Below are 14,698 nucleotides of genomic sequence, written 5' to 3'. Positions count from 1 at the left end.
AAAAAATATTGTTTACTTTTTGCTATAATAAATATCCCCCAAAATGTTTTTAAACAAATTTTTTTTTCCTCAGCTTAGGCCAATATGTATTCTTCTACAGATTTTTGGTAAAAATAAATTGCAATAAGCGTATATTGATTGGTTTGCGCAAAAGTTATAGCGTCTACAAAATAGGGGATAGATTTATGGCATTTTTTATTTATTTTTTAATTTAGCGGGACTGCGACATTGCGGCAGACAAATCAGACACTTTTGACACTTTTTTTGGGACCACTGACATTTATACAGCGATCAGAGCTAAAATAGCCACTGATTACTGTGTAAATGTTATTGGCAGGGAAGGGGTTAACACTGGGGGGCATTCAAGGGGTTACATTTGTGTACTAGGGAGTGTTTCTAACTGTGAGGGGGATGGAACTGCCTGGAGGAGGAGACCGATCGCTGTTCATAATCAGTATGAACAGCAGATCTGTTTCCTCTTTCCTGATAGAACGGAGATCTGACTGTTTACATTGACAGATCTCCGTTCTGTCTCTCTCAGGAGTGATCGCGGGTGCCTGGCGGACGTCGCGGCCACGGGCATGCGCATCGGCTCTGTCGTTGCGCCCCCTAGTGGTCTTAAAGAGCACGACGTACAACTACAGTGATTTGCCCAGGGGAGCCAACCTGCCGCAGTATAACTGCGGCGGCTGGTCCTTAAAGTGGTTGCAAACCCTTACAGACCACTTTAACCTACAGGTAAGCCTAGATTAAGGCTTACCTGTAAGTGCAAGAAATATCTCCTTAACCTACACGGTTAAGGAGATATTTTCCTAAAAAGGGGCACAGATGTTGCGCCGTAGACAACGGTGCAATCGCACTGAGCATGCCGTTAGTGAAGGCTAACATGCCATCACTGATGGCTCCTGCGCGCATGCGCCGGAGTGACGTCATCGCTGCTCCGGCCACTCACAGTGCCGGAGCAGCGATACCCGGAAGGAAGATGGAAGCTTCATGGAAGAGGGCACAGCAGTGACATCGCAGGCTCCTGTGTCAGGTAAGTGACACATAATGGGCTACTATGCGATTCATAGTAGCCCATTATGCTTTACCTTTGCAGGAAACAAAGAAGAAGTAAACCCAATCTAAGTGCAGCAAGGTGGAGAGGTAAATACAACACAGAATAATTGTCAACTCACAGTGCGTGGATGATCTCATGCATTATAGTCATTGGTGCATCTGCAGCTGGGAGGAGGCGGCATCCAGGATCCCAAGATCCTGCTGCTGCAAGGAGTGGAGTTTGGTAGTAGGGGTGACAAGGCAGCCTCAGCAAAGGAAGCAGGAAGTAGCACGTGTGGAACAATGGTGCACATGTGAGGACAGAAAATGATGAAACAGGAAGTGATGTCGGGGGTGGCAACATGTTTAGAAGCCGACGCCTCTGTTTCAAGCCTGCTGTGCTCTATCGATCCATCAGTTCCTTTTGTTCTCAACTGCAAACTGTAAGAGCTAGGAGAGGAGAAACAGCAGCACGCTGAACTTCCCAGTGAATGACTGTGCAGAATGGGGGAGTGTCAGGACAAGTCTGATCATTGGAGGACAGCAGGCTCAGTTCCCAGCATACATAGAGAACTGACCACACTGTGTTCTCCTGTTTAGCGTGGTAAGTTTTTATTGGGAGAGTAGAGGGTCTGGCAGGAACACCAGAGATTTCACAAAAAGTAAGCAATACAAAGAGAACAGGATACATTTTCATACAAGTACATGGTACAGCAGGCACATATCAGGAATATGAAATGATGGGTTTACATATTCATAGTTTAAAAGAGCAAATTTTCTATAGCTGAGGGCTACTCTCCAAGACTTAGGCTGTATACAAATACACTTCAAAATACATTCCCATTGGCAATCATTTTAAAAAGCTATGCCGCCTTTCAGTGCCTATCAGTGCTGCCTTTCAGTGCCCATCAGTGCCTCCATCAGTGCCGCCTATCAGTGTCCATCAGTGCCCATATATGCTGCCCATCAGTGCCACTTATCAGTGACCATCAGTGCTGCATATTAGTGTCGCCTCATCAGTGCAGCCTATCAGTGCCTGTCAGTGCAGCCTCATCAGTGAAGGAGAAAAATTACTTATTTACTAAATTTTATAACAGAAAATAAGAAAAATTCTTATTTTTTTCAAAATTTTTGGTCTATTTTCGTTTGTTTACCAAACAATAAAAAAACCCAGTGGTGATTAAATACCACCAAAAGAAAGCTCTATCGGTCTAAAAAAAATGGTACAAATATTGTTTGGGTAGAGCATTGCATTACCGCGCAATTGTCATTCAAAGTGCGACAGCGCTGAAAGCTGAAAATTGGCCTGGGCAGGAAGGGGGTGAAAGTGCCCAGTATTGAGGTAGTTAAACCATAGTTTAGTTCATTTTACACCTCAGTCATGTGCACTATAGTAAAGGAGAACCTTCATAGCCACTGAACCAATATTATTGGATTATTTATACATACACAGGTTGCCAGCCAGCACTGGGAGGTTTACTGCAAGAAGTTAGTTCCAAACATGGAAGGCAGATAAACACATCCAGTAACTTTCTATACATGAGAGACCGAATGACAGATGAAGAGCTGGAGAACATCAACAGTATAAGGTATGGAGAAGTGAAACAATGCTTGTCAGTCAGTAGCTCACAAGACACGTCAGATGCCTATGATGTGCCTATAATAGGTTTTCAGAACTTGTCTATCTGAAAACGTGGATTATAGAATTCACTTTTTTTAGCCTTTATTTAACATTTTTTCAAATGTTCTCAAGGTTATAAAGTGATGTTCAATCTATACCTTTCTGTTAGGTGTATAAAATATTTATTTTACTTATTTAATTTTATGTTATAAATTAAAAATAACCCCTTTGCAAAAATATGTTGTACTTTGTCACAATTCAGTAAGAACTACTGATTTTCATTGTCATGCTGCAATACTAGATTTTACCAGCAGGTACTATTGAAAAATACTTATAGAGGTACTAGATTTCAGTTCAGGTATGTTCCAGGATCCATGCAAAAGAGGGGGACTCCACTGTGTTCTTAAAGTCAGGTAATATATATATTATTATTAATGTGTTTTAATGTATAAAACTGTTTATGCATACATGTTAATTGCATTATTCACTTTATACATGGGACAGCCACATTTGTTCATTAGATATGGAGACTCTGTATAGTGGTGCTGCACAGAAGTTGTATAAAGTTTTCCCCCTATCTCACTGCATGTTTACTGTTAAATCAGATTAGGGATTCTTCAAAACAAGACATTCAGATGAGATAGTAGATTCAGATCTTTGTAAAATATAAGTAGGTGCTTTATTCATACACCGCAGTGGTGAGACACAACACACAACACATAAGCGAGTAAAACTGAAAGTGTTTCTGACTTACAAACATCAAGTTTACCAATATATAAGTATGAACATGCATAAGGTCTAGGCTTGTTATAGGTGTGATTGTATAGTTTAGTCCAATCAGCATTCATATCTTCTTAGTAGCAAGGGGACAGTTAAATGGGTGGTTACGTCGTGTGACTGGCAAAAAGAGATTTCAGCAGTATCTGGTCAGTTCAGACTGGTTTTGGTACGAAAGCCTATTTTGAGCAGCTTTCTGGGTTCTTATCAGTAGTTTGTGTCGTCACATAACCAACAATTTCGATTTCCCAGGAATTGAAACAAAACAAAAAAAAAACACCCAGGGAAAGTAAAAAAGTGCATTACCCATACCTCCCAACTTTTAAGATGGGAATGAGGGACACCTATCAGCAAAAGTATGCAGACAAAGGACACACCCCTAGTCACGCCCCCTTAAAGGAGAATTGTACAAAAAAACAAGATTGGTTAAACCCACAATTGCTTTTTTTTACCACTACTATTTCTTTATATTGGCTTTTGGAATTTACAAATGCAGCAATTTAGAAATCAGATGAAAGGTTTAGCACTGGAAAAACTTTTTGATAGATAAAAAAGTGCATTTTATATACAACTATATAGATCAGACCAAAATGAGGGACAAATGAGGAGGACAGAGGGACATTGCTCCAAATCAGGGACAGTCCCTCAAAATCAGGGACAGTTGGGAGCTATGGCATTACCAAATTTTAAAGTGATAGTCTCTATCTCTCGAGATAGAGATAGAGATAGAGATAGAGCTATATACACACATATAAACATTATCAGACCCCTATAATTCTACTCATTACCAATCAGGGTCTCTTTGCCCAGACTTTAGGTCACACAATGGAGCTTGAAAGTAGCATTTTCTAAAGAACATTTTAACATACCTACAAGAAATACATGTATGCTGATTAACCTGTCAAAGAATGTGTGTTTTTCCATCCAGTTCTGGGATTTACATTTACAACACTGCAGAGTCATTTTGGTGATCTCACTTTTCTACACTTCGTTCAAGAAATACTGCCTGGTCACCTTTCTAAGCCAGCCTGTGATTGGGCAGTAAAGGATTAGCAGCAAACTGATTAGCTCCACCCTCTGCTCACTAGCTAGTTCCTTGTCAGCACCTGTGCATGCAGTAGAGCCTCTAAGCCCCTAGTGCCCTCTCCCAGCCTGAATTCTAGTTTATTAGGGATCACAAGAGGCTCAAAGCAATGGAATTTCAGGTGTTTACACTCATTACAATAAAAATTCACATAATATTTTTTCATGAAATGCATGATTGCATTTATTGTTGTTTTTTTATTGTTAATTTATGCCAAACTAAAGATTTTTTTTTAAAACAAAATTAGAGTATGATGTGTTAACTCTAACATTAATGTGATTTGTGAAGTTTAATAATAGGTCTGTGTTTGATAAATGAAGGGAACCAAACAGAAGCGTGAAAAAACATAAATGGCTTCATAATGGCTGTGGTGGGGTGATCTTGGGAAGCAAGCTGTGATTCAACCCACCAAAATACATGACTGAATATCAGATTGAGATACATCTGGTCCTGGTTGTGGTGGCTCTACACCACACATTAGACTCATTTCACAAAGCTTTAAAACAAGAATATGGATTTCTGATTCTGACATGTGACTGTAAATTTCTTTGGACTCAGATAAAAATAACTGTCACTTTTTTGAAAATAAGTTTCTTTATCATGGGGTGTTAGATTTATGGACTGTTTGGTATGTTGACTTGGTGTATGCTGTAAAAAACTAACAATTTTTTTTTTTATGTATTAACCATGGTGAGCATTTTGGCACATGCACAGAGAACAACATATTACATTCATATTGAACTATGCACCTAATTGGCACTCTTGTAGCAGGGTCAATTTAGAAAAAAAACCTATTGTGAACACATGCAGTATGTTCTACTGTGTTTTAAAGGCTCCAGTTATAAATGTAATAATATATAGAGTAAGCACACCACATGCAGAGAATGCTTTTGCCATAAAAGTGTATTCAGTATATATAGAAGCACCAATATCCAAGTATGACATGTACGTATAACAACCAGCATAAGACATCATGAGTATTTGCTACACTATTAAATCCAATATATATCCAAAGAATACATGCTCAACTTTTGGGGGTGAAAAAAAACTTCTTTTCAAAAACACACCATCCAGATTTTTGTTTTTTTTATCCCCTGAAATCTGCTGAAAAGGTCTGTGTTCCAGCATCTGGCACTGTCTGTTGGGTGGAGTTATCTACTGATCCCTCCACCCGACAGGTGTAGCGTAGTTCTGACCTGATTGCAAAGGGAAAGCAGCTGTGTGTGTTCAGTAAAGTAACTACTAAACACTAATAAAAGGTGTGTTTTTTTTTAAATCTGACAATTATATAATAATAAATAATAAATAATTTTATTGCTGCCATTGCCTTCAATGAAGGGGAGAGGATGTTTATTGCTACTGTTGAACACCAGTGAAGGGGGATATTTATTGCCTACACTGCCATTCAACACCAATTAGGGTTTTGGATATTTAGTGCTGATACTGGCACTGAACACCAATGATGGGTAGTCATTTTGTGACTGAAACCAATGAAAAGAGCGTTATATTATTTCTAACACTGCCACAGTAAAATTAACCTTGGTACTTTCACTGACACCAATAAGGGGGATATTATTGTTGATTTAGACTGACCTCAATGAAGGGGTTGTTTATTATTTCTGCCACTGTCACTGACAACAATAATGGGTTTATTAATGCTGCCCCAGCCCAGAACTGAACACCACATGGCTGTATCTGTGGCAGTGTGTTGCTTCTATACAGCCTGGTGTAAGAAGGGGACACAGTGACAATACTAAGGTGAGAGATGGGGCCCCTGAGGATGGAACTTCCTCAAAGGTGACTATGCCTTTTATGATATGCATGTCTTTTCCTGATTTTATTTTGGTCATCACCAATTTAGAAATTCTATAAAAATGATTCTTTTAGATGTGTATCTCAAAACAGTTACATTGTTGCTGCGGCCCAAATATTGCTCTTTTTAGGGAATTGGTTGATGATGACGACAAGCATTAAAAGGATGTGAGGGGCGGGTGGATTATGGCAATACATCCCTAAAAAATTCAACACTAACTTAGTCCTACACTTACAAATCCCCAAAACATTCAGCACTAACTTAGTCCCACACAAATGAAAACACAACACTGTGGGTAACAAATTAGCAGTTGTGCCAAGACAGAAGCAGTAAATGGACAATAGCAGGAAGGGACAGTCATTAAAATGCAGGTTTAATCACCACAGCCCAGTCTGCTGCCCAAGACCCCTTACTTCTACTGCAAAGACTTCAGCAACAGGCAGTAGGCTCCATCTTCACTTGGACATGCATATCCCCTCAGTGTCCAGAGGGACATGTGAGAGTTTGTAGCCTATTGTGTTTCTGTAGTACTGATACTTGTATCACAGAACTACAGAATTCCAGTCATAGAAATACAGTCTGGAGGGAATCCCCAGCAGTGTAGAAATCAAATATTCATATTGATTAGCCAGAGTCTTCAGGCTAATAACAAGAGTTACCAGCTTAGGTATTTACTAATACCCATAAGCACTGGAACATTATCATCTCCTTTGTAAGTTAATGGGACTCCCAGTTTGGGCCTAATCCATCTTCTGAGACTTTCCTCCCATCAGTGGCAGTTCTTCCACAGTTAGCCAGACCATTTTCAAACAAAACGACCTATCCAACTAATTTGTAAGTACTTTGTAATGAAACAAAATGAAAGTGAAATAGATTTCTAGTAAAGACTACACTACCTTTACAATTTCCCCCCTTTTTCCTTACACAGTTCAAACGAATTGTGGTACACCCCACTCTTGGTTCATGAAGCTCCACTTGTTAACAGTCGATGGGCATTTGGAATGAACCAGAGAAGTCTTCGCTTTATAGAACGTTGCATTCAGAACTTACCTACCATCTGTGTCCGGAAAAAAGGGCTGGATCAACCGATTGCCTGGGGCTTAATAGAGAACTCCATGGAAATACGCATGGGCTATACCTTTTCTGATTACAGGAATCTTGGTCTCGCACATAACGTACTACTCAAGCTTGCAGCAGCCAATTATGAAAAAGAAGCTCCAACTTATGTACATACGGCACCTGATAATATACCAGGTCAAGCTGTGATACTAAAGGCAGGGTTTCAACTCATTGGCAGAGGGGACCAATATTTCTTCAAGCAAAAGAGCTAAAAATACTAAACATACAAGCTATCAAAAAACTGCAAACCAGCAAAAATACCCTGTTTCAAAAGGAAACCTGCTGATGCATAAGAAACCAGCTCACATCTATACTGGTGCCAGTTCTAGACCACAGTTTGCCACACTGGAATGCAATTTATAAGAAAAATAAGGTTCACACAATCTTACCGGAGATCAGAGGAGTCTATTAAAAAATCAAACAGATAGTGGCACTGTGGATAGTGACACATGTGGAAAAAACAATTTACATAATTTACCGGGGTTAGAAGATTTATCAATGCCTTTTTATCAACAAAGAAAATAAAATTCTCACAGATAGATATGACAGGTTTCTCAAGGTGTAGAGTTTGTGGAATTTATATTATCACCCAACCCTGTATTGCTAAAAGTCTGACAACCCTGTGAGAAGCCAACCACAGGTGACTGGGAGTCCCTTTTGCCACACTAATTACTCCCCTTTTTTCCCCACTTACAATCTTTCCCCCTTGCTGCCATTCTTCTCTTTCCTTCATTCAATTTTTCTCCTTTTTTTTGCAATTGAGCACCTGGCAAAAAGTCCCCTCTATCCCTCCCCTCCCCTTCCATTCCTCACTTCCCTCTTGCAATCACACCTAATATTTCCTAAAATGAGCATTAGTCGCTAAATTACTATGGAGTTATAAAGTAGAACTATAGGCAAAACTTTTTTTCAGTTTGGATAGAGTAAGGGAGTGTTATAACCCCTGTCATATTTTTTTTTTCACCCTCTATGTCCCATTGGAGACATTTCCCTTCACATCCTATCCCATAGCCAATAAGGAAGTGAGAGGAAATCTCTGCAAATTAAGGGTATTCCTTGGGGACCCCCAGGTCATCAGAACTCCTCATTTATGTGTTTTGTATGAAATTGTGTAATCATAAAACTTAATCATAAATATTACTTGTGAATATGACAGCTTTCTGCTCAACAGAAATTAAAAACTTTTGTTTCACTCTCAAGTATCATCATTCAAGAATATGTGATTCAAATATCCTTGTACAGGCAGTAGGCACTGGGGGTTCCTCCACACCCAGGTCATTGTGGCTGGATGATATATATATGTACCATGGTCAACTTGGGGACTGCTTGGATTTACTTGCTCATCTGCATCACCATGACCCTGTGAACATTCCAAACAACCTGACACTCTGGGTTCAGACATCCTTGTAACACCTTTGACAGCACTCAATATGGTTATATTCTGTTAATGTTTACTGGAATGCTTCAGATAAGATATAGTTGTACAAGAGGGGTAATGGTTCAACTGAGCTTTGGTTAACAGCATCAGCTCAGTAGAATGATTCCCCCAGTAAAACAGTTAAGATATTTGGCAACAGCAGGATATTATACAGTGGGGAGGGAAAGTATTCAGACCCCCCTTACATTTTTCACTCTTTGTTATATTGCAGCCATTTGCTAAAATTATTTAAGTTCATTTTTTTTTCCTCATTAATAAACACACAGCACCCCATATTGACAGAAAAACACAGAATTGTTGACATTTTTGCAGGTTTATTAAAAAAGAAAAACTAAAATATCACATGGTCCTAAGTATTCAGACCCTTTGCTCAGTATTTAGTAGAAGCACCCTTTTGATCTAATACAGCCATGGGTCTTTTTGGGAAAGATGCAACAAGTTTTTTACACCTGGATTTGGGGATCCTCTGCCATTCCTCCTTGCAGATCCTCTCCAGTTCTGTCAGGTTGGATGGTGAACGTTGGTGGACAGCCATTTTTAGGTCTCTCCAGAGATGCTCAATTGGGTTTAAGTCAGGGCTCTGGCTGGGTCATTCGAGAACAGTCACAAAGTTGTTGTGAAGCCACGCCTTTGTTATTTTAGTTGTGTGCTTAGGGTCATTGTCTTGTTGGAAGGTAAACCTTTGGCCCAGTCTGAGGTCCTGAGCACTCTGGAGAAGGTTTTCATCCAGGATATCCCTGTACTTGGCCGCATTCATCTTTCCCTCAATTGCAACCAGTCGTCCTGTCCCTGCAGCTGAAAAACACCCCCACAGCACCACCATACTTCACTGTTGGGACTGTATTGGACAGGTGATGGGCAGTGCCTGGTTTTCTCCATACATACCGCTTAGAATTACGGCCAAAAAGTTCTATCTTGGTCTCATCAGACCAAAGAATCTTATTTCTTACCATCTTGGAGTCCTTCAGGTGTTTTTTTTAGCAAACTCCATGCGGGCTTTCATGTGTCTTGCACTGAGGAGAGGCTTCCGTCGGGCCACTCTGCCATAAAGCCCAGACTGGTGGAGGACTGCAGTGATGGTTGACTTTCTACAACTTTCTCCTATCTCCCGACTGCATCTCTGGAGCTCTGCCACAGTGATCTTTGGGTTCTTCTTTACCTCTCTCACCAAGGCTCTTCTCCCCCAATAGCTCAGTTTGGCCGGACGGCCAGCTCTTGGAAGGGTTCTGGTCGTCCCAAACGTCTTCCATTTAAGGATTATGGAGGCCACTGTGCTCTTAGGAACCTTAAGTGCAGCAGAAATTTTTTTGTAACCTTGGCCAGATCTGTGGCTTGCCACAATTCTGTCTCTGAGCTCTTCAGGCAGTTCCTTTGACCTCATGATTCTCATTTGCTCTGATATGCACTGTGAGCTGTAAGGTCTTATATAGACAAGTGTGTGGCTTTCCTAATCAAGTCCAATCAATATAATCAAACACAGCTGGACTCAAATGAAGCTGTAGAACCATCTCAAGGATGATCAGAAGAAATGGACAGCACCTGAGTTAAATATATGAGTGTCACTGCAAAGGGTCTGAATACTTAGGACCATGTGATATTTCAGTTTTTCTTTTTTAATAAATCTGCAAATATGTCAACTGTTTTTCTGTCAATATGGGGTACTGTGTGTACATTAATGAGGAAAAAAATGAACTTAAATGATTTTAGCAAATGGCTGCAATATAACAAAGAGTGAAAAATTTAAGGGGGTCTGAATTCTTTCTGTCCCCACTGTATATACATATGTACAATGGAATATCACTTGAACATAACCTGAAAGGATAAGCAAAGTTAAGCATAGATTCTGACAATACTTCTAAAAAGAGAAATCCAGGCTGGCCTGTTCAACCTTTTTCCTAATGAGAGATGAAGCTAAACAAGGATGGTATAATACCCTTTAAGTAGCAATGACAGAATGTCCCCATTGCAGATCTGATGGTCTTCACTGGCAGTTGGAGCTCTTAACTGTATCCAATAGGGTGTAGTAACAGAGTGATAGTATATCTTGTGCTTATTGCAGTTAAAGATGCCTATGTACAGTGCTCGAGTAGACGGGCAGTGAAGTGTTCCCAAAGTAAAGCTGTCTGTACACAGTGTCCCAGTAAAACAACCAAGGAAAGACTTACAAAGGTGGGCAATTGCCCTCTCACCAGCGACCAGGCCGATCAAGCGCCTTCCAGACAGTGACTCCCGAATAGACGTCCTGACTGTGGACCCGCTTGTGATCACCCGAATCTGGAACACAAAGTGTGGGTTGCTGTATGGTCAAGTTGGTGCTGGTCAGATGTCCGATGTACAGCAGGCAGCACTGAACCTCTTCTAAGTCGGGCAGGAATGTTGTACATCCACATGGTAGGCCACAATCTCACTCTCCCTGCACAGAGAGACCCATCACACACAAGGCCTGGGAGGAAGAATGCCGGGGCGGGTCTCTGGTTTCTTTTATAGACCTTCCCAGCTATCTCCTTGATGGTAGCAAATATCCCTGGGATATGTGGTCCGAGCATGTAGCCATGCAGGGGAATAGCCATCTGGTGGAACTACTAATCCCTCAATCCCTTTGGTTGGGCTCACAAATATGATGTCAGTTTAGTAACACCAGGCACTAGGGGGATAATATAGTATACAGATAGGGCAGGGAATAACTGTTTGTTGCAATTGCAGTCCATATTGCTACATCTAGGGTGTAATTTTTGCAATTTTCCACTTTATACACACATCTTACCGACACCTGTGTCATGGATAGGGACTTTTTTGCCACTTAGGTGACCTGTGCTGTGCCTATGCAGGACAAAGTAATATGTTCACTTAATTGCTTCCTCCCAATGCTTATAATCACTTTCCTTTTGCTCCCCCAGTCATGTTTGCCTGCAGGGTTGCAGAAAAAAAAATCCTATGTACAGGTATGTCCAAAGTCAGTTTGGTTAAGAACAATCCCCAAATGATAGTATTCAGGCTTGGTGCTTAGTGGCTTTAGTACCCTGAGCTACATTGTGGAAGGAAAGTGGGAAAGTCAGAGAGGGTAATGAGTGAGTATATGCAGATGGTTGGGTTGCTTTGCCTAGCATGGTTGGGTTATAAACAGTGATAAACAAAATGTACCCTGGTTCGGTTCAGAGAATGTTACTGAAGTTCTGATCCACAGTCGAAACCCCTTTAATATTAATGGGATATAAATGGCCATTTTCTAATATAAGAGAGTCAAGGGATTGGCAAAGAAATTGCATGGAGGGCCAGGCACTGACTTGGGGGACTTGTATCAAGGGAAAAAAAGGCAAAATAAAAAAATGCAAGTCCTTTTATTAACATACTTGGGGGATGTCTTAGACCCCTGTAGCAATAACTCCGTGGAGCTGCTGGTTTAACCACTTGAGCCCCGAACCATTATGCTGCCTAAGGACCAGAGGTCTTTTTCCAATTTGGCATTGCGTCGCTTTAACTGCTAATTGCGTGGTCATGCAATGCTGTACCCAAACGAAATTTGCGTCCTTTTCTTCCCACAAATAGAGCTTTCTTTTGATGGTATTTGATCACCTCTGCGGTTTTTATTTTTTGCGCTATAAATGGAAAAAGACCGAAAATTTTGAAAACAAATGATATTTTCTACTTTTTGTTATAAAAAAAATCCAATAAACTCAATTTTAGTCATACATTTAGGCCAAAATTTATTCTGCCACATGTCTTTGGTAAAAAAAATGTCAATAAGCGTATATTTATTGGTTTGCGCAAAAGTTATAGCGTCTACAAACTAGGGTACATTTTCTAGAATTTACACAGCTTTTAGTTTATGACTGCCTATGTCCTTTCTTGAGGTGCTAAAATGGCAGGGCAGTACAAAACCCCCCCCAAATGACCCCGTTTTGGAAAGTAGACACCCCAAGGAAATTGCTGAGAGGCATGTTGAACCCATTGAATATTTATTTTTTTTGTCCCAAGTGATTGAATAATGACAAAAAAAAAATTTACAAAAAGTTGTCACTAAATGATATATTGCTCACACAGGCCATGGGCCTATGTGGAATTGCACCACAAAATACATTCAGCTGCTTCTCCTGAGTATGGGGATACCACATGTGTGGGACTTTTTGGGAGCCTAGCCGCGTACGGGGCCCCGAAAACCAATCACCGCCTTCAGGATTTCTAAGGGCATAAATTTTTGATTTCACTCCTCACTACCTATCACAGTTTTGAAGGCCATAAAATGCCCAGATGGCACAGAACCCCCCCAAATGACCCCATTTTGGAAAGTAGACACCCCAAGCTATTTGCTGAGAGGCATGTTGAGTCCATGGAATAATTTATTTTTTGACACAAGTTGCGGGAAAGTGCCATTTTTTTTTTTTTTTGCACAAAGTTGTCACTAAATGATATATTTCTCACACAGGCCATGGGCATATGTGGAATTGCACCCCAAAATACATTTAGCTGCTTCTCCTGAGTATGGGGATACCACATGTGTGGGACTTTTTGGGAGCCTAGCCGCATACGGGGCCCCGAAAACCAAGCACCCCCTTCAGGATTTCTAAGGGCGTAATGTTGTGATTTCACTCCTCACTACCTATCACAGTTTTGAAGGCCATAAAATGCCAAGATGGCACAAAACCCCCCCAAATGACCCCATTTTGGAAAGTAGACACCCCAAGCTATTTGCTGAGAGGCATGGTGAGTATTTTGCAGCTCTCATTTGTTTTTGAAAATGAAGAAAGACAAGAAAAATGTATTTTTTTTTCTTTTTTCAATTTTCAAAAGTTTGTGACAAAAAGTGAGGTCTGCAAAATACTCACTATATTCAATGGGTTCAACATGCCTCTCAGCAATTTCCTTGGGGTGTCTACTTTCCAAAACGGGGTCATTTGGGGGGGGTTTTGTACTGCCCTGCCATTTTAGCACCTCAAGAAAGGACATAGGCAGTCATAAACTAAAAGCTGTGTAAATTCCAGAAAATGTACCCTAGTTTGTAGACGCTATAACTTTTGCGCAAACCAATAAATATACGCTTATTGACATTTTTTTTACCAAAGACATGTATTGCCCAAATGTTTGATGAAATAAAAAAGATGATCTTAGGCCGAGTACATGGATACCAAACATGACATGCTTTAAAACTGCGCACAAACGTGCAGCGGCGACAAAATAAATAAATTTTTAAAAGCCTTTAAAAGCCTTTACAGGTTACCACTTTAGATTTACAGAGGAGGTCTACATGGTGCAATTGCTGTTTATATTTGACGCCAGACCGACGCTTGCGTTCGCCTTTGCGCGAGAGCAGGGGGGGACAGGGGTGCTTTTTTTTTTTTTTTTTTTTTTTTTTTCTTTATTATTTTTTTGCTTTTTTATCTTATTTTTAAACTGTTCCTTTCATTTTATTTTTTTTTTATTAATTTTATTGTTATCTCAGGGAATGTAAATATCCCCTATGATAGCAATAGGTAGTGACAGGTACTCTTTTTTTTAAAAATTGGGCTCTATTAGACCCTAGATCTCTCCTCTGCCCTCAAAGCATCTGACCACACCAAGATCGGTGTGATAAAATGCTTTCCCAATTTCCCAATGGCGCTGTTTACATTCGGCGAAATCTAAGTCATGAAATGCTCGTAGCTTCCGGTTTCTTAGGCCATAGAGATGTTTGGAGCCATTCTGGTCTCTGATGAGCTCTATGGTCAGCTGGCTGAATCACCGGCTGCATTTTCAGGTTCCCTGTTGGGACAGGAGAGCCAGAGAAAAACATGGAAGACGGTGGGGGGGGGGCATTCCCTCCCACTGCTTGCA

General features: G+C 40.5%; 1 protein-coding gene across 4 annotated transcripts in view; it reads left to right on the top strand.

The window, feature by feature from the left end:
* Positions 1–8,610, top strand: part of LOC141106334 (glycine N-acyltransferase-like) — a 166,956-nt gene extending 158,346 nt beyond the window's left edge. For 2 of the 4 annotated variants that reach the window (XM_073597019.1, XM_073597018.1), the window contains 2 exons: positions 2,492–2,627; positions 7,262–8,610. In XM_073597019.1, coding sequence (XP_073453120.1) covers positions 2,492–2,627; positions 7,262–7,664 — 539 coding nt within the window. In that variant the 3' untranslated portion in view covers positions 7,665–8,610. The remainder of the gene's footprint in view (positions 1–2,491; positions 2,628–7,261) is intronic. The other 2 variants (XM_073597023.1, XM_073597022.1) reach the window with 1 other exon arrangement.
* The last annotated feature ends 6,088 nt before the right edge of the window (positions 8,611–14,698 follow it).

The sequence above is a fragment of the Aquarana catesbeiana genome, linkage group LG08 (assembly GCF_042186555.1).
Source record: "Aquarana catesbeiana isolate 2022-GZ linkage group LG08, ASM4218655v1, whole genome shotgun sequence".
Lineage (NCBI taxonomy): Eukaryota > Metazoa > Chordata > Amphibia > Anura > Ranidae > Aquarana > Aquarana catesbeiana.
Note: the sequence above shows the minus strand (reverse complement) of the source record. Positions and strands in the feature narration are given on the sequence as shown.